General features: G+C 39.8%; 1 protein-coding gene across 1 annotated transcript in view; it reads right to left on the bottom strand.

The window, feature by feature from the left end:
- SLC37A3 (solute carrier family 37 member 3) overlaps nt 1-14,040 on the bottom strand; it is a 46,682-nt gene extending 32,642 nt beyond the window's left edge. Inside the window, exons 1-3 of the mRNA XM_072652581.1 lie at nt 13,905-14,040; nt 6,926-7,090; nt 4,278-4,392 (exon numbers count right to left, since the gene is read on the bottom strand). Of these exons, the coding sequence (XP_072508682.1) occupies nt 4,278-4,392; nt 6,926-7,014 (204 nt within the window). The 5' untranslated portion in view covers nt 7,015-7,090; nt 13,905-14,040. The remainder of the gene's footprint in view (nt 1-4,277; nt 4,393-6,925; nt 7,091-13,904) is intronic.
- Between the last annotated feature and the right edge of the window lie 4,363 nt (nt 14,041-18,403).

Raw genomic sequence — 18,403 nt, 5'->3', positions numbered from 1 at the left:
TTCACTAAATTAATACCGTACCAAAAGCAGATATAATTAGAAAACAAAATTATTTATACCTATGGCTTATTTTATAGTCAAAACTCTTACAGGACCATATTAGAAACCATAGTTCCTGCTATAAAAGCCAGGAAGTAGGCAGTGAGATACAGTGAAATGAGACGGTTTGACTTCAAACCCAGCTCTGCCATAATGATCTTGACCTTGGTCAAGTCACTTCTCTGTGGGCCTGAGTTTCCTTGAATCTGTAAAAGGGAGCGATCTCTGAAGTTCCTCAGACCCTCTCAAAGGAAGAAGGTTATACTTGCCAGCAGTATAAGTGAAGGCCCTTTGATCAATTATGTCTTCAACAATAACTGTTGTGCGACACATCATTTCACTTTAATTATATCTTTCATTTAGTGACCCCAAATGCTGTGCCCTTAAAGTGACTGTGAAATGGTTCTGTCTTTTTTAAGAATGAGGTGCAAATTGAGACAGCCAAAGCTTTATGTAAAGTTTCTGTAAGGCTGTGGTTTTTTTTTTCTTTTCTGTTTCTCACAGAGCGATGAACAGATTCCTGGCAAAAGCTGCTTTCACAACAACTGGCAGCTTCTGACAAGGAGGAAGGGACGCTTGAACAGCTGGTTGTTTTGCTTTGTTTTTTGATGCAGTATTAGAACAATGCCTCAGGCAGAACACCACTTTGGGATTTGTTTGCCTACCAAACAGGTAAAAAAGACAAGACTAGAGCAAAATCTCATGAGAATAAGATAATAGAAGCAAGATCCATAGAAGGCTTACTTTAGCAAGACAACCCACGGAAGGAAGATTACACAATGAAGCAGGAACTGGTCTGAGTGTACATGCTGAATTGTAATGTGCAAGTCACAGATACAATGACTCTAAAACATCATGAGCTTGAAGTAGTTAGTATGTACATACCACCAGTGGGAGTATGGGTTTCCAACAGAAAAACAGGCTGAGTTATAATTTTAGAAAGCACATTTACCTGTAAAATATCAGTGTGCATTCTGGAGCCCCAGAATGGGGGATGAGGGGGAGGGAGAGAGACAAAGAGAGAGAAAGTGTGTTTGTGTGTATATACACACACATATTTTCGTTTTCTTAGACTTTACTCCCCTCTACACACTCATTGACCAGCTATGCTGGCCTACATGGAGTTCTTCAAACACATCTCCCATTTCCACACCATTGCAATGACTATCCTTCATGTATGGAATGCTCTGCCTTTTCCCTTCTGCCTTTGGTTTCCCTAGCTTCCTTCAAGATTAAACTCAATGCTCACCTTCCATATACATGCTTTGGTGTATACATAGATGTGTGTACATATATAAGAATACTCCAAGCTAGGTCAAAGTAGGGATGGGCACACGAAAAGAAGGATCTATGGAGATATCTAAGAGCAGCTGTGAGGTGTGTGTGTGTGTAAGTCTCATATGTTAAGGTAACAGGTGTGTATATATATATATATATATATATATATATATATATATATATATATATATATATATATATATATATATATATATATATATATATATATATATATAGAGTCAATTGTCTAGATGCCTATTAGTCTAGAAGAGCCCGAAGATGCTTTTCATTGGTTGGGCTACAAGGTGCATTTTGAGGCCATAGCTTTCCCCTAAAGATAGATGACTTGAGTTTTAGAAAGGCTAAAGTCTGCCCTGGTGGAGGACATGCACCAACAAAATCATAAATGCTTAAAGAAATTCAGTATAAAGTATTTATTATATGTTTATTACCTGTATTATCCTGTATTCACTTTTTTGTTTTTAATTTTTGGTCATGTCAAAGGGAACGGGGCTTCATGACTGTAAGCCTATAAGGGTAAGGTTCTGTGCCTGTATATTTCTTATCATTGTACAGAACTTGGAGACAGTGCCATAGACAAAAAACAAAGACACATAATAAGTCTTCTCTGAGGATAACATTCTGATGATTTTCCAAATATTTAATATCATATACAGGCAAGAGAAAAGTTGGGGTTCAGTCTAATTTCACAAATACTTATGCGTTTAAGAACTTCTTTCACCTTGTATAACTAATTTCCTTTCCCTTTAAAAAGCTGCCGAGAGAAGACTAAGAGGCCAAAGTGGTAGACAGTTATAAAAGCAAAAGCATAAGTGAGAAAGATACTCTAGGTATCCATAGATGACCCACTTAGGTGCCTCTTTCCTGGTAAACCTGGAGAAAGATAAATGAGGCAGAGGAAAATGAGAGTAGTACCAGTTCAATCTGAGGGCATGTATATGAATGGTCACAAGCCCCTCCATGAACTGCAAGTATTTAGTTCATATACAATTCATTTAGAAGACAGAGTTCTTGACCAGGGATCATGAGAGACTTCAAGGAATCTGCGCACTTGAAAGGAACAAAAAAAAAAAATCACATCTTTATTTCAATATAATTGGATTTCCTTTGTAATTCTATGTATTTTGGTTTTTGTATTTTAAAAACATCCTATCTTGAGGAGTTCAAAGGTTGCCAAGGATATGTCCATGAGACAAAAAAGTTAAGAACCCCAATTCAGACTTCTGAAATTGGCCTCACTCCAAAAAATAAGAAGCTCTGTCTTTTAATAGTATTCAAATGAAAAATATCTGGAGTATAATCTGACTAAAGGTTCAACAAGAGTTAACAGTGTGATGTGATTTCTTTAAAAAAAAAAAATGCTATCTTTGTAATGAAACTAGAAGTACCTAGAAAGGAAGCAGTCCTATTTTACTTAGCACAAGTCAGACCACATCTAAAATAGCATATTTGGTTCAGGACACCATTAAGGACCCTGAAACACCAAAGCATGTTCTGAAGAGACTAACGAGGATGGTGAAAGGTCTTGAATCCTATGAATCTGAATCACAGAAGTTGAGACTTCGAAAGGACCTCAGAAACCATATAGTCCATGGAGGATGCTTAATTTAGGAAAGAAAAATTAGTGAGTTTGGGAAAGGGAGAGAAGAGAGCAAGCTGTAGGATCAAGGCTGTCATAAAAATACTGGAAAATATCAAACCCCAAATTCGAAGGAAACACTCTGTGCAGTTGTCAAGGAAAGGTCTAAGACCGAGTGGAAGTTACACAAGAGTTCAATTTGAAAACTCTTCTATTTCACTAATAATCAAACATGGAAAGACACCCTTCATGAAGAAGGGAGGTTTGTGTGCTGCAAGTCTTCAGAGCCTGGCAAGCTGCCTGCCTGCCTATGATGCTACGTAGGGATCTGTTGTATTAGGTTAGAGATTAGATTCTAAAGCTCACTCAACTTCAAGAGTCCATGATTCTAAAAAGGGCATTCAAAAGCCAGTTACAGCACTATACAAAAGAATCAATATGAAATCCAGCTTGCTGTCCCCATCATTTCCTAGAAGCTCTAAATATACACATGTATATCTTAAATTTAAATGACTGTAGAGTTCATGTGATAAAAAAATAATCTCAATGCACAACTCTGTAAATATATCCATACCAGTTTTGAATTATCCCGTCCAAGGGGACAGGATAATGGAATGACAAATGGAATGACAAAATGCATATCCAACCAAGTATTTCCAAAAAGAGGATGGGGTGGGGGTGGGGGTGTTACACTAGCAGGATGCAGCAATTGCAATGGAGAGCTTCTGCATTGCCATCAACAATGCATATGCTTTACACACACACACACACACACACACACACACACACACACACACACACACACACACACACACACACACACACACACTAGCCATCATAGGAGATACACAAAAGTATAATACTTGGTTCCTACCCTCCAAAAACCTAGAAGGCAAGATATATACATGAAAGATCAGGGAAGAATTAAATAGCAGAATGCTAAACATTATGGTACTAATGATAAATCCACAAGATTCAAAGAAAAAGGTAAGCGTGCTCTGGAAAAGACTTCACAACAAAGGTAGAAGCTATTTGATCCTCCTTGAAGGATGGGCAGGAATTGAACAGATGAGAAACATTCCAAGAGAGGTGACCAATAGGGGCATGTGATCAGAGGAATAAATAAGCATAATGTCTGTGGAACAATCTGGCCAAAATCAAGTACCCCTTTTTTTAGAGTACTGAAATTAATCTGTTCATTAAGGTGGGATCAGATTAAGTGTTGAAAATCAGACAAGGGAGCTTGTGACAGACAAAAAAAAGAGTCAGGTAAGGGTTCTGAAGAGGGAAATACTATGTAAGCAACATTTAAGAAAATGGGGCCACAGATAGAGTCCACTCTGGCACACAGTTCTCTTACCTCCACGGGCTCCAGTTTCACAGCTGTTTTGTTTAAGTATGTTGGAGTCCATTGGCTAGAAATGCTGACTTTCACATTGCTAAAGGTTTTTCTTGAAGCATGAAGAAGGGAGTAACTACAGAATAAAGAAAACAGAAGCAAATGAACAGGGAGAAAGGGAGTAGAAAGCAATAAAGTCATGTAACTATGCTCATCTGGTTTCATTTTACTCTAAAAATTTCACGTAAGATTTTCTCTCTATGGAGAGAAATAGTTTTGCCTTAGAATAGGATTGGCAGCAAGGGCAACTCCTCTGCTAAGCAACATGGTAAATAAGTAATCTACTGTATGTTATTCATCATTAGCCTGTATCGACACACATGCTTCAACTTGACTCCAGTTTTAAACTAATATCTTCCCATCATCATATTCTTAATCTTGAATTTAGTAAAATGGGATTACTTAATGACACTTAATTTCAGGCAAATAAAAATTATGACTTTTATTCTTCAGTAGTAGTTACCAAAATGGCTGAATTACTGGCATTCAGGCAAAATATCCCTGACACTATTAGTTTAATTACTCAACAATTATTTATTAAATGCCTACCATATGCTAGGCCCTGGGGAAATAAGTATAAAGAATGTAACAATTTCTACTTGCAAGGAAAAAGTATATACAGAATATACAGCAATTGGGGTGAGGGGAGGGGGAATGGGGGGGTGGGCAGAGTGTGTCAGAAAAGGTTTCAGTGACAAGATGGTGCCTGAACTGTATCTTAAAGGCAAACAGAGATTCTAGGAGGTAGGGCATTCTAGGTATAGGAGTAGACAGTACAAAGACATGGGAACAGTGTTATATGTGAAGCACTACAAAGATAAGGCACATGTGATCTGTGGGTATGGGTCCCCTTAGGGCTACACAATGCTAACACAGGAGTCTCAGTTATAGTCACTGGCACTCTTAGAGACTTCTCACTGGCAAGCACCACAGCATTATCTTAAGAGGAATCCTTGTTCCCAAAGCAGCAGCTACCAAAACACTAGAAACGAGAATTAAAGAAATGAGCTCTTCCAGTTTCCACAAATCAGGAACCCTATTCCTAAGCACCCAATTCTCATAAGCAAACAGAAGCAGCTCTCAGATTCCAAGTCTTGGCAATCACTGCATTGGGCAGATCCAATTTAATTCAAATGAATACTTCTAGGCATACCTACTATGTACAAAACCCTATGCTGGCAGATACAAAGTTTAAATATAGTAAGATCCCTACTTTTCTGGAATTTATGAACTAATAAGGAGACAAAGTAACTACAAATAATTGTGATACAAAATAATACATTGATATTTAACAGAAATACTGTGTGTAGGGAGGAAATTCATGGTGAAGTGAGGATTTACATTCCAAGAAGAAGAAATAGCATGAACAAAGGAACAGAAGTAGGAAAACAAAGAATGAGTACAGCAGGGGTGTTACCCTCAAATAGATTCAATATGCTGCTGCATATTGACTCAGAAAAACCACAAATGAACATTATGTGTGCTATATCTTTATTTGTTTTGCTAAACATTTCTCAATTACATTTTAACCTACTTCAGGCACTCAGGAGCTGTGTGGGCCATGAGCTGGATACCTCTGGCATACAGGATACCGCACTAATTGATTATGATATGTGGAAGGCAGTAGCAGGAGATAAGGCCAAAGAGACTGAATGGCCCTGGATTTATAGCAGCATTAATGTTAAGCTAAGCAATATTAACTTTATTCTGTAAGCAATAGGATGTCACTGAGAAGTTTTGAAGAGAGCTATGACAATTAACTGATCTAAGCCAGAGCTTCTTAAACTTTCTCCACTCATGACCCTTTTTGGTGACCCCTTGTCAGCAGCCTTAGTTGTCACCGTGTGGCCTGAGGGGATGAGCAGGGAAAAGTGCCTGTGCTTGGTGTTCAGAACCAAGGCTGCAGGGAGATTACAGGATACAACAGGGGCATGCCAGAAACACCTCAGATTCATTACATGTTTGATTTAATTTTTGGTTGTTCCGAGTTCAGAAACCTTTTACTGTTTCCAAATTTTTCACAACCCCATATGGGGTCAAGACCCAAAGTTTAAGAATTGTTGATCTAAGCAAAGGGAAGCTAAGTTTGGAAGTTGGTAAAAAATGAGAGAATAGGGAGGAGAAGGGGAGAGAACAGACACAGAAAGGCTTGTTATGAAGTTACTGCAATAATATAATCAAGTCATAATAAAAATCTACACAAGGTTAATGAAAACTAATAGGAGAGAATGGATACAAGAGTCACTGGAGGGTAGAACCAATGGGATTTGATAACTATACTAGAGATGAAGGAGAGGAAAGAAGTAAAGATTGGATTGTAGTCTGGAATGTGGGAGAATAAAGAACTAATGGCAGCAATGGAAAAAGCAGCTAAGTTTGAAATAAGAGGTCTAGTGGCAAAATAAGCAGCTCGAAAAGTTAAATTTGATGTAGCAATGGGATATCCAGGTAGATGTACATCCTGTATTCAGCTGGAGTTGTTGTTTGGGATTTGGAAAAGAGGGCAAAGCTAGATATTTAGATTTGGGAGATGTGCATAGAAACAATAATTCAAAGACTGGGAGTGAACCAAAAGTGAATTAGGACAATTATTTGAACAATAAACATACCTGAAGAAAGTGAGCAGGAACACAACAACATGATGATGGGTAAATCTGGATATCCAAGTCCCACTTTGAAAAGTATGGGGCCCAGCCATTCTTTCTTCCCGTCCTTTCCACTTCAACCCTGACCTTAATGCTTAGAAGGTGAATGATTTAGATCATCTTTCCTGTCTGGTGAGACAAAAAAAATTATTAGAATGCAATTCATAGGGGATATTTAAACAGATCAACTAAAAATGTATGAAGAAATACAAATTTACCTAGGCTTATATCAAGTTTATATAATGGCCTTTAGCTAATCCTAACAAAATCATGTTAGTCATTTCTAATAAAGATAATGAAAACATTACCAAAACACTGATATTGTCAAATATACTATAAAACGTACAAGAGAATTCCCAGACCGAAGTAAAACAGCATCTTCCAAGTTTGCATTCACGACAACTTCTATCTTACTTGTTTTTACCTGATTATAGGTGAACACCACATAAAAGCCTTAAAAGATATAAACTTACTTAGGGCCTCATTTTTAAAAATATTTTGATGGGAAGATACTATAAATTTCAGAGCATGGGAGAGGTACCAAAGCACTAGAACTGAATAAATGTTGCTCTGATCTTCCAGGGGGGAAAAATGAAGTAAGATGGATTCTTGAAACTATAGGCCTAATTTTGATATAGGACAAATTTTGATACCTGGCAAAATTCTAAAACCTGTTACTAAAGGGATGGTTTACAAACATCAAAAATGGAAGAAGTGATCACTAAGAGCTAACATAGCTCCACAACCAGGTCATACCAGACTAATTTCATTTCCTGATTTGATAGGTACATCAGAAGAATGCTGTAAAAACAGTAAACTTCAACTTCAGCATAGCATTTGACAAGATCTTTCACGTTCATTTTGTAGACAAGATGGATGGACAGGAGCTAGATGATAACAGCTTGGTGGATTCAGAAGTGGTTGGAAGACTGAATCTAAAAAATAGTAACTGATATCAATGAGCAGGGAGATCCTTAGTAGAGGAACCCAAGGATTGATCTGGTCCCTATGTTGCTGAAATTTTTCATCAATAATTTGAAGATATAGATGGGATGCTTATTAAAATACAAAGAGAAAGCTGAGAGGAAAAAGTAATATATTGCATAACAGAGTCAGAATTTTAAAAGATTGCTAGATCAGTGGTACAAGACAGGAGCTGAGCAGCTAAGTAGTTCATGGAGAAAACACCAGACCTGGAGTCAAGAAGACTCATCTTCCTGAGTTTAAATCTAGCCTCACACACTTAGTAGCTGTGTGACCCTGGGCAAGTCACTTAACCCTGCTTGCCTCTGTTTCCTCATCTGTAAAGTGAAGTAGAGAAGGAAATGTCAAAGCATTTCTGCATCTTTGTCAAGAAAATCCCAAAAGGGGTCATAAAGCATCAGACCTGAGTGAAACAACTCAACAATAACTGACCTTTCTAGAGTGCTGAAGTGATTTGCATATCTCGTTACAAATGTGGTCACCAAGAGTTGGAAACCACTAAACAACAAAAAACATCTGGGTCTGAATCCTGCCTCAGGCATTATTTATATCAAGTCACTTAATGTACCTGAAGTTTATTCATTTGTGTAATGGAAATATTAATATATATACAGAAAATATAGTATAGTGATGATTAAATGAGATAAACACTAAACATAATGCATAATTGTCAAGTATAATCTCTACAAAGTAAATAGTTCAAATTTTAAAAGATTACACTTAATAGAGAAAAATGTAAAATTCTATACTTCGGTTCAAAAAATTAACTATAAATCAGGAAGACATGGCTAGACAAAAGACTGAAAATGAGGGGAGTGGTCTGCAAGCTCAATCAGAGTCACATGGAAGATTCAAAAGCAAATGCATCAGGAAGCACAAATAAAGGAAACCTTTTCAAACGGAGGAAGTCCTACTACATCCTGCCCTGAGATGACATCTTTAGTGCCTGAGATGTGTTTCAGGAACATATTTTTAGGATGGGTACTGATGTTGCTTAGTCATGTCCAACTGTTCATGTAGGGTCCATTGGGTTTTCTTGGGAGCTTTCTAGAGTGTTTGCCATTTCCTCTTCCAATGGTTGCTCAAGGTCACAAATAGCAAGTGTCTGAAGCTGGATTTGAACTTGAGTCTCTTTGACTCCAGGTCCAATGCTCTATCCACTAAGCCACCTACCTGCCACCTGGGAATAACAAGCTAGTACTCAAAATGGTTTAGAAGACAGAATAGGAAGTCATATGAAGCCATATCATAGAAAAGATCCACTGACAGTGCTACAGGACATGTAGCCTTAAAAAGAGAAAAGAGATAAGAGAGCAGGAAAGGGGGAGAGGAGGAGTAATAGGTGGAGAGAGAGGGATATGATGCTGTCTTCATGAACTGTCATGTGGAAGAGGGATTAGCCCCTAAAACAGAACTAAGAAAAGTGGGCAAAAAAGGTTTCAAAGAGACATTAGCTCAATGTAAGAAAACACTTCAAGAAAGATCCAAAGGTAGAATGGTTTGTCCTAGAGCAGGGGTGGGGAACTTTCAGCCTTGAGGCCACCAAGTAGCCTTCTAGATCCTTAAGTGCAGCCTTTTGACCGAATCCAAATTTTACAGAACAAATCCTTAACTATTAGAGAAGTCGTAGAAGAAAGAACTTTTACTTTGGGTTAAACTAGTAGAACTCTGAGTTCCCTTCTAACTATGTGATTCTGGGAGCTGGGTGAGTGTGACAGTGCAGCTCATCTAGTTTTAATATTTTACATGCAAATCAATATGATAATCCAAACACTATCCTCTTGGGACACCAATGAGTGCACATTACTTTTATCTCATTCAATTCAACAGCTATTTATTAAGCTCCTACTACATGGCAGGTACTAGTGCAGGGCCCTGGGTCTACAAAAACAAGAAATGAAAGCCTCTGCCCTGATAATGTTTAATATAAAATTTTGGAATGATCTCTTTGTTCTCTCTGAAGCAAACTCAGAGAGTGCCTCTTCCTATGTCAGCAAAAGCCAGCCAGGGCTGACTCTACATTCCTTAGGAGACCTTTAACCTAAGACACTATCTTGAATAATGGGACTTTCCTTTATATCTTATTATCTATAGACACATACTATGTTATGGCATATTAATGGTAAAGAAAATATAGACATCTTAGGTCGTAATTTCTATTGAACATTGTTTACCCTTTCCTATGTCAGTTATCTGTTTAGGGCAGGAAACCTACCACTTACTAGTGGTGGGATTTCCTTCCTTATCACGGAGACATATGTTTACCCAGCCTGGAATCCCAAGGCCTGACCAACATTACTTTGTTAATTGTCTTGTCTTACTAAATTTATGATTTGTTCAACTAGGAGAGTTCCTTTCTCACAGCAAAACGTATATAAGCCAGAAGATTTCTGCACTGGGTAGCCAGAACATTTCTGGCTCCATAATGCATTATGTTACCATTGTCTTTAATAGGGAATTGATCAATTAATTAATTAAATCATAAAATGTATGCAGTTAGCCTGTTGCCTTTTCTTTAACCAAGTTTTCAGGTCAACAGCCCTCAAGGAGCTTACATAGAAAAACAGCTACAAGATAATTACCAGAAAGGGGAGAATCTGGAGTAGTTTCCTCTAGGATGTGGCAAATGAGATGAGTCTGAAGAAAGCTAGGGATCCTATGATAGTAATAACCAGCATTTATATAGCACTTATAATGGGCCAGGCACTGTGCTAAGCACTTTATAAATATTACCTCATTTGATCCTCACAAGGAGGTGGGTATGGTGTTCTCCATTCAATTCAAGAAGCATTTATTAAGCACCTACTATACAAAAGGCTTAGCTTAGCACTGGGGATACAAAGAAGCAAAAGATAATCCCTGCCCTCAAAAAGCTAACAATCTAATGGGAATACATACAAAATAATCTTTATAGAGGATAAATAGGAAAGGAAAGAGAGAAAGCACTGGAATCAAGAGAGGTTAGGAAAGTCTGCCTGAAGAAGGTGGGCTTTTAGTTTGGACTTAAAGAAAGCCAGAGAAACCAGTAGGTGGAGTTGAGGGAGAACACTCCAGGCATGGGGATCAGACAGAAAATGCTGAGAGATGGAGTGTCTTGAGTGTCTTGTGTGTGGAACAGCCAGGAGGTCAGTGTCAGTGGATAGAAGAATAAGTACCAGGGAGTAAGAAGACTTGGGGGGGGGAGGGGGGCAGAAAGGTTATAAAGGGCTTTGAATGTCAAACAGAGAAGTTTGTATTTGTTCCTAGAGGTAATAGGAAGCCACTGGAGTTTGTTAAAGGGGTGGGGGGGCTGATGTGTGTGACATGACCAGACCTTCATTTAAGGAAAATCACTGGTTGAATGGAAAATGGATCAGAAGAGGGAGAGATTTGAGGCAGGCAAATCCACCAGCAGGTTACTGCAGTAATTCAAGCATGAAGTGATGAGGGCATGCACTAGAGTAGTGACAATGTCAGAGGACAGAAAGGGGGTATATTCAAGAGATGTTGCCATTTTACAAATAAGAAAACTGAGGCAAAGAGGTTAAATGACTTGCCTAAGGTCACTCAGCTATTAACTATCTGAGGCTGAATTTGAATTCAAATCTTCCTGACTCCAGGTTCAGCATCTATCCACTACTTTGAAGAGGCAGCAGTGCGGAGGGGCTGCTTTCCAGGAATGAGAGATGGCTTGAATCAAGGCACAGAACGACACGTTACAAACTGAGAAAATCAAATAGGCCAGTCTGACTGGAATGTAAAGTACACAAAGAAGAACTCCTTGAAATGAGCCTGGAAAGGTGGATTATGAGCCAGATTGGAAAGGATTTTAAAAAACCAAACAGAATTTTATATTTAATCCTGGAGGCAGGGACTAGCCACTGGTGCTTCTTGAGCAAGGGGGTAACATGGTCAGACCTGTGCTTTGGTAATAAATGTCAGTAATTTGAAGGATAAATCTGAGAGGGGAGAGAGTAGAGGCATAGAAATCAATAAGGAGGCTCACCATCCTAAATTATGAGTGGTGGCAAAAAAAGACTGATGGTAGAGATGTAACAGAATTTGGGAAAATTTAGACATACAAACTTGCCTTTTTTCAAACAGATAATTCTATCTGGATCAAACTTCTTACTATGCTAGAGGTGGAGTTTATCAATTGAGAATTCTTCTATCCAACCTGGAGTTCTAGAAACCAAACTTTCCTCTCAATTGGCTTAAATGTATGCCAAAACTCTTAAGACAGACATTTTCTAAACTCTTAAGTCACAGAGTGTATATGTGTGTATATGTGTATATGTGTGTGTGTGTGTGCAAGCGCACACACATACAAACTGGAACCTTTATGAATAATGAATGAAAATAGATCCCAACAGATGCAGAACTACGTAAACCTTTGCATTGTAGTGAAATTAATGTTTAAGCTGTTAATTTTCTGTATCATCTTTTCTCTAAAAAAAATGTAAAAAGATATAGGAAAAAGTGAAGCCCTAAAAGACCTAAGAACTCCTTAAAGTCATTTAAATGTGTGGATGTTGGTATGGTTGGATGGCAGATCCTACAAGAAAGCTGAAATTTTGCTTGGGATCATGATTTCACAGCTCAAAGAGACCTCTTAGAGACCTAAGTCCAATGTGAACTCCAGTCTTCTGACTCCAGCTCCAATCTCTGTTCTCAATTCTGAATATTAGTACCTTGAGTCAAAAGAATTTAGGCTCAAATCCTAGCCCTGGTTGGTCACTTAGGAGGTATATAACCATGATTAAGTCTCCTAACCATTGTAAGCATAGGTTTTCTTATCTGTAAAATGGGTATAAAATAATTCTTGAATACCCATCTCACATTTCCATAGGTGTAGAGCCGGAAAGGATCTCAGAGGTCATCTAATCCAAGTTCATTTTATAGAAAAGGAAGCAGAAGGCCAAGGGCCTTGGAGCGATTTGTGATTTTAAGGTCACATGGAAGGATCAAGTTCTCTTCTAAACTATCAAATATTCTACTAAGTAGCAGAGCGAGGGTTAGACTCCAAAACCTGGGCACTTTTCCACTGTATCACATGCTTCTTAATGACCTCACAAGGTGAGATTTGCAAAGAGCTGAGCCTATGTTATATCATTTTTGTCCTCACCATAACCCTGAGGTGGTTGCTACTGTTATGAGAAAAGTAAAGCAGACAGGTTAATTCACTTGCCCATATGGTCACATAACTAGTAAAGTATCTGAGCCAGCTTTTGAACTCAGGTCTATCTGACTCCGAGGGAACAGCACATCACAATACGCCTTTGTCCGAAACCTTCCCATCCTACCCGAAAGGGCTTCATCTCCTTCTAAAACCTTTCCACTCTCTTTTGCTACATTAGGGACGCGGTAACAAACCTAAACTGACTCAGGGTGGGGTTTAAGAGACGGGGGAGGGGAGGAAAGAAGCCTCCTTCCCTCCCTCTTTATCGTGGTAAGTCACCCCTTAGCCAGGGGCTGGGAAGGTACGTTACCTGGGGCAATACCTGAGAAACAACCCTGCCCCCAGTCTGCCTCTGCCTACGTCTTTCTGGCCGAGATCTCGCCGCCCCGCCCACCCTTCCGACCCCGAGCCCCCCCATCCAGCCCCCCATCCCGGATGCCGCAGCGTCTTGGTCGTCACCAGCCCGCCAGCCGCTTCCCGCGCGCCCCGCCCTGCCCACCGTCCCCAAGGGCCAGCGCGTTTTGCTCGTCCCCACCCTCCCAGCCCTCGGGCCCAGCCCACCCCCACCCCCCGCCAGCCCCCCCCTCCCTCCCCCCGACTCGGCCCCGCCAACAAGCCCGGAGCACGGAGCTCAGCCCAGGGCAGACGGCGTCCCCCTCCCCCCCGACAGGAGGGGGCTCGTGAGCCCGGGGAGCTCACCGCGGGGGTCGCCGCCGTCCTCCGGGCATCGATGCCCGCTGCATCCCTCCCCAGGGCCGCCGAGCCGCGCCCAACCACCGCCACCCGCTCGGGCCCTCTTACCCGACACACATCGTTAACAGCTGGTCCCCCCGCTGCCGCGGCCGCTGCCCCCGCATCGCTCCTCCGCACCACCCAGCTCGGCTCCGCCAGCTCACCTCAGCCACCAGCCGCCAGCCCAGCGTTTCCGGACCGTCATGTGGCCGGTGGGCCGAGCGAGGAGCCCCAGGCTTTGGGCTTGGCTTCCGTGGTGCCTTCTGGGAGTTGTAGTCCTGCCCTCATCTGCCTCACCTGCAGCTCAAGAACACAGGGGTTTTTTCTTTGAAAGAGTTTTATTTAGCGAACAAATATTTATTTTTTTCTTCCCACAACCATACGAATTTAAAAGAAAAACAAAACCCTTATAACAAATTATGCATAGTCAAAGCAGGACAAATGTTCACATTACTGGCCCCAGATGCTATGCATCTTGGCAAAATTCTTTACAGTATAATCTCACTTGATCCTCATAAGAAACTTGAGAATTAGATGGTAGTATTATCTCTATTTCCAGAGGAGGAAACTGAGTCAAACAGAGGTTAAGTGTCTTAGCCAGGGTCACAGCTAATAAGTACCTGAGGCTAGAATGAAACTCACCTTCCTTACTCCAGGCTCAGTAACCCCATTCAGCAAAACAAACTGTCACATTGTCCCTATCCAAAAATGTACGTGTCATTCTCTATCTGGAGTCCATCATCTCTCTTTCAGGAGGTACATGTTATAGTTCATCATCAACAGTGACTGGGCATTGAGTTGATCTGTGTTCTTAACTCTTTCAAAGTTGTTTTTACTTTCCTGCTGTTATTTGTATAAAATTTTCTGGTTCTGTGCTCTTTACTCTGCAGAAGTTCCTACATGTCTTACCAGGTTTCTCTGAATCTATGCAGCAATACATTCATATGCCATAATTTGTGCCTTTTCCCAAACCTCTTTAGTTTTCAGTTTTTTGCTACTATAAAAAAAAAGGTGCTATAAATATTTTTGTACAGTTTAGCTCTTCTTTCTTCTTTGCGATAAAGGTATTGCTGATTCAAAGATGTGCACAATTTAATGACATTGGGGGCATGGTTTGCAGGATTTTTAGAACTGGAAACTAGTTTATAGGCAAGGAAAATCCATCCCCTGAGGAAGGAAATGACTTGCCCAAAGTCATACTGATGTATCACTTACTGTATGTCTTCCAAGAAGTCATTCCACATTTCTAAAATTAGGGGATTGGAATCCCTTACGATCTCTTCCAGCTGTAAATCATTTAATTCTATTTCAGATAGCAAGGTAATGCCTGGCAAACACAACCAACAAACCAAGGAAGTGCTTTCAGAATGAGTTCACCTGAGAGTGTGGGTTTCAGGGGAGGGAGAGAATTGTCATGGTTATAAGGGAGTATTACACAAAGAATGAAGACCTTTAAAGAATAAACTATTATTTGTCTGTAAAATGGAAAAGAAATACCAACTGGGAAAATACAGCAAAGTGTTGCAAAACTGATTACTATTCACAGCTCGGGAGATAGATGTATCCCTATGGTAACAAGGCTTTGTTGATCTTGCCTGGAAGGAATTTTGGCTCGTGAATAATTAAGTAGAAAAAAAGCTTTCCCTTTCCTCCCCTCCACCAAGTTCTTTTCCTTGTTTTAAAAAATTAATGTACAAATTGAGTGTAAAAAAAAATCTGTCTCATGTACAATCGTTTCTGTTCGTGCTTGCTAAGTTCATCATTTTAAAAGATTAATATGCTGTCCTTTCATTATTTACTGTCTTACCCTTTCCTAGAGCAAGTGGCTTTGTTGAAGTTATTCCCCCTCCCTCCGCCTCCTTTAAAGACTATAGCCACCTCTTTGGGTGATCTACACCTACATCTCTCTCCTTTTTTTTTTTCAAATTAAGTCCTAAACAATGGCAGAAAGATTTGACCACTAAAACATTGTTAAAATGTAACTAGCTCTTAAGGGAGAGAGACTCCTCTCCTTTGCGGATACATAGTTATAATAATAATCCACATTTATATAGCAGTGAGGTAGATAATACAGTATTTATTAAGCCCATTTTATAGGTAAGGGAACTGAGGATCAGGCAGTTAAGATCTGCCCAGATGCTGGGGCAACCAACATAACTTCTGCCTCCTAGACTAGGGCTCTTCCCACAGATGCTCTATTAATAACCAGAACTGTCTCACTCTGTGGCAGGGCAAAAACCAAATGAAAAGAAGGTGAAACTAGATCACCTTGAAAACCCTGTCCTGGTCTGACAATCTATAATTTAATGATTCTCATGAGATAGTGGCCAAATTTAAATCCACCTAATAGAACAAGAGTTTCTCCTTTCCTTCTCCCTGCACTAATTTCCTGTAACTCTTCCAACTTGGGGACATGTGGAGTTACTGTTTTAAAAGCATGAGTTTTCACAGCTCCAAAGAACTTATAATGAAGCATACTATCCACCTCCAGACAGAAAGTAAATACATTGAGTACAGATCGAAATGTAATTTTTTTTTTGTTTTCCTTCTGTCTCCTTTTTTTTTTGGACATGGCTAATGTATGAGATTGTTAAATATATGATTATTTTTTTTATTTTAAAAAATTAATATAATGGCCAAAAAAAATCATAGGTTTTAACTTCTAATTTATCCCTTGTCCCACAAGAGTACAAGCTTCTCCAAAATATCCCTGACAATGATTCCCAAGTGTTGTTCTTAATTTTAGGGACCTAAAGAACTGAGGGGAAAAGGGAGTGGGGTGTAGATCAAGGCTGTGTCCTGAAGGGAATTTTCACTCTCCAAGGGAAAATGAATATAATTATCAAGAGGCAACCTATACTGGAAAGAACTTTCTTAAAAGTCCAAAGATGTGAGGTCTAGTCCTAGCTCAGCAACTTACCAGCCCTGTAAATTCAGAAAAGTCAATGAGCCTCAATTTACTCAACTGCAAAATGGAGACCAAAATGCCTGCCTTTCTGCCTTACATTTGGGAAGAACAAATGAGATGATGCAGGAAAAAGCTTGGTAAAGGGTAATGGAAGCCCAGAAAAATGAAAATTTTAGTATCTTTTCTCCACCCCAGCTCCCTTCCTTAAATAGTCATACATATGAATTACAGTTTATTTGAGGGCTAAATCAAAGCCTACTGTGCTCCTCTCCTCTTCCACTTAAACATATAAAAATGTCAAATCAGTAGCACCTTTGAGCAGAGCTATAACTAGGAATCACCCTTCTCCTCTCCCCCAAGAACTACAAACCAACAAAACAGACCAAAGTGCTGGACCTTCCAGCCAGGAATACCTCCATTCAAGTCCTATCTGACACATACTCCTTGTGTGACTTCGAGCAAGTCACTTCTTAGAGCCAGATGTGGAGAAGACACTGATCTGCATTGCCAGGAGTTTCTTCACTTGGGAGTTTCAGATACTCCAACTCACAAATCCCATCTCTAGTCATATTCTTACTTTACTATTAAATAGTGACCTTGGACAAGTCATTTAACCTCTAGGTGACTGAGGCATCTTTCTAAGACTATCAGTTATAGGGCAGGTATTGATCTACCTTGTTAGAGAATGTTCCCTATTCTATTAAATCCAGGTCTTGTCTCAGTTCTTAATAAGTAGATACTGAAGAACTGCATGTGCCTTTAGCAGAATTTGCCTGGACTTGGCATCCCAGGTCAAAGTCTTTATATAAGACCTTTAATAGAAGAGAGTTGTCTCTGGAAAATTATATGTAATTTTTTTTTAAAAAAGACAAATCCTAGTTACATGGTCAGTGGTGTTTGCTATTTGAAGGAGTGCCCATGTGAATCCTTGTATAAAGTGGGGGTAATTACTCCCAGAAGAGATCTATTTTTTTAAGTCTGGATTTTCACTTTCTCTCTCTTTCTCTCTCTCTCTCTCTCTCTCTCTCTCTCTCGCTCTCTCTTTCTCTCTCTCTCTCTCTTTGTCTCTCTGCCCCTCTCCCCGCCTCTCTCTCTCCTCCCTTCCTGCCCCCCTCCCTGAGACCTGAGATTTCATCACCTCAGAGAACTCTCTGATGTGGAAATTTCCTCCACCAATACAGATCAGCAACTCCTGTCTCAGAGAACCTGAGGATACTGAAATGTTTTGATTTGTCCATGGTATTGGGGCTAGTATGTGCTATAGGCAGACCCTGAAACCAGGTCTTGCTGACTCCAAAACCATCCTTCCATTGATTGCCCCACAGTACCTCTCTTTCATCTAGTCAGCTTGCTTAGTTGGTGTGCCCATATTATTGTTTGGATCCCCACATATTTCCCCTATAGCAAAAGTGGACCTAGCCTTCAAGCTTTTGTGGAGCCTAAAGCAGAATTCAATTCAGATTATAGATGAGTTTTAAAAAATAAACAACTTTCCACCGAAGCCAGTAGCCACCATGATGAATTGATAAATTCTGAGCTCCCAATGGTCCCTAGATAATTAACCTTACCTTCTTGTGGTTACTTAGAAGTGAAGCAAGAATTGTTCAGTTCTTCCCTTTCCAGATTTTTCTGCAGGGGTGGGGTTGGGAGTGGGGGAACC

Source organism: Notamacropus eugenii, chromosome 3 (genome assembly GCF_028372415.1).
Source record: "Notamacropus eugenii isolate mMacEug1 chromosome 3, mMacEug1.pri_v2, whole genome shotgun sequence".
NCBI classification, from domain to species: Eukaryota; Metazoa; Chordata; class Mammalia; order Diprotodontia; family Macropodidae; genus Notamacropus; species Notamacropus eugenii.
This window is presented reverse-complemented; position numbering and strand designations above follow the sequence as displayed.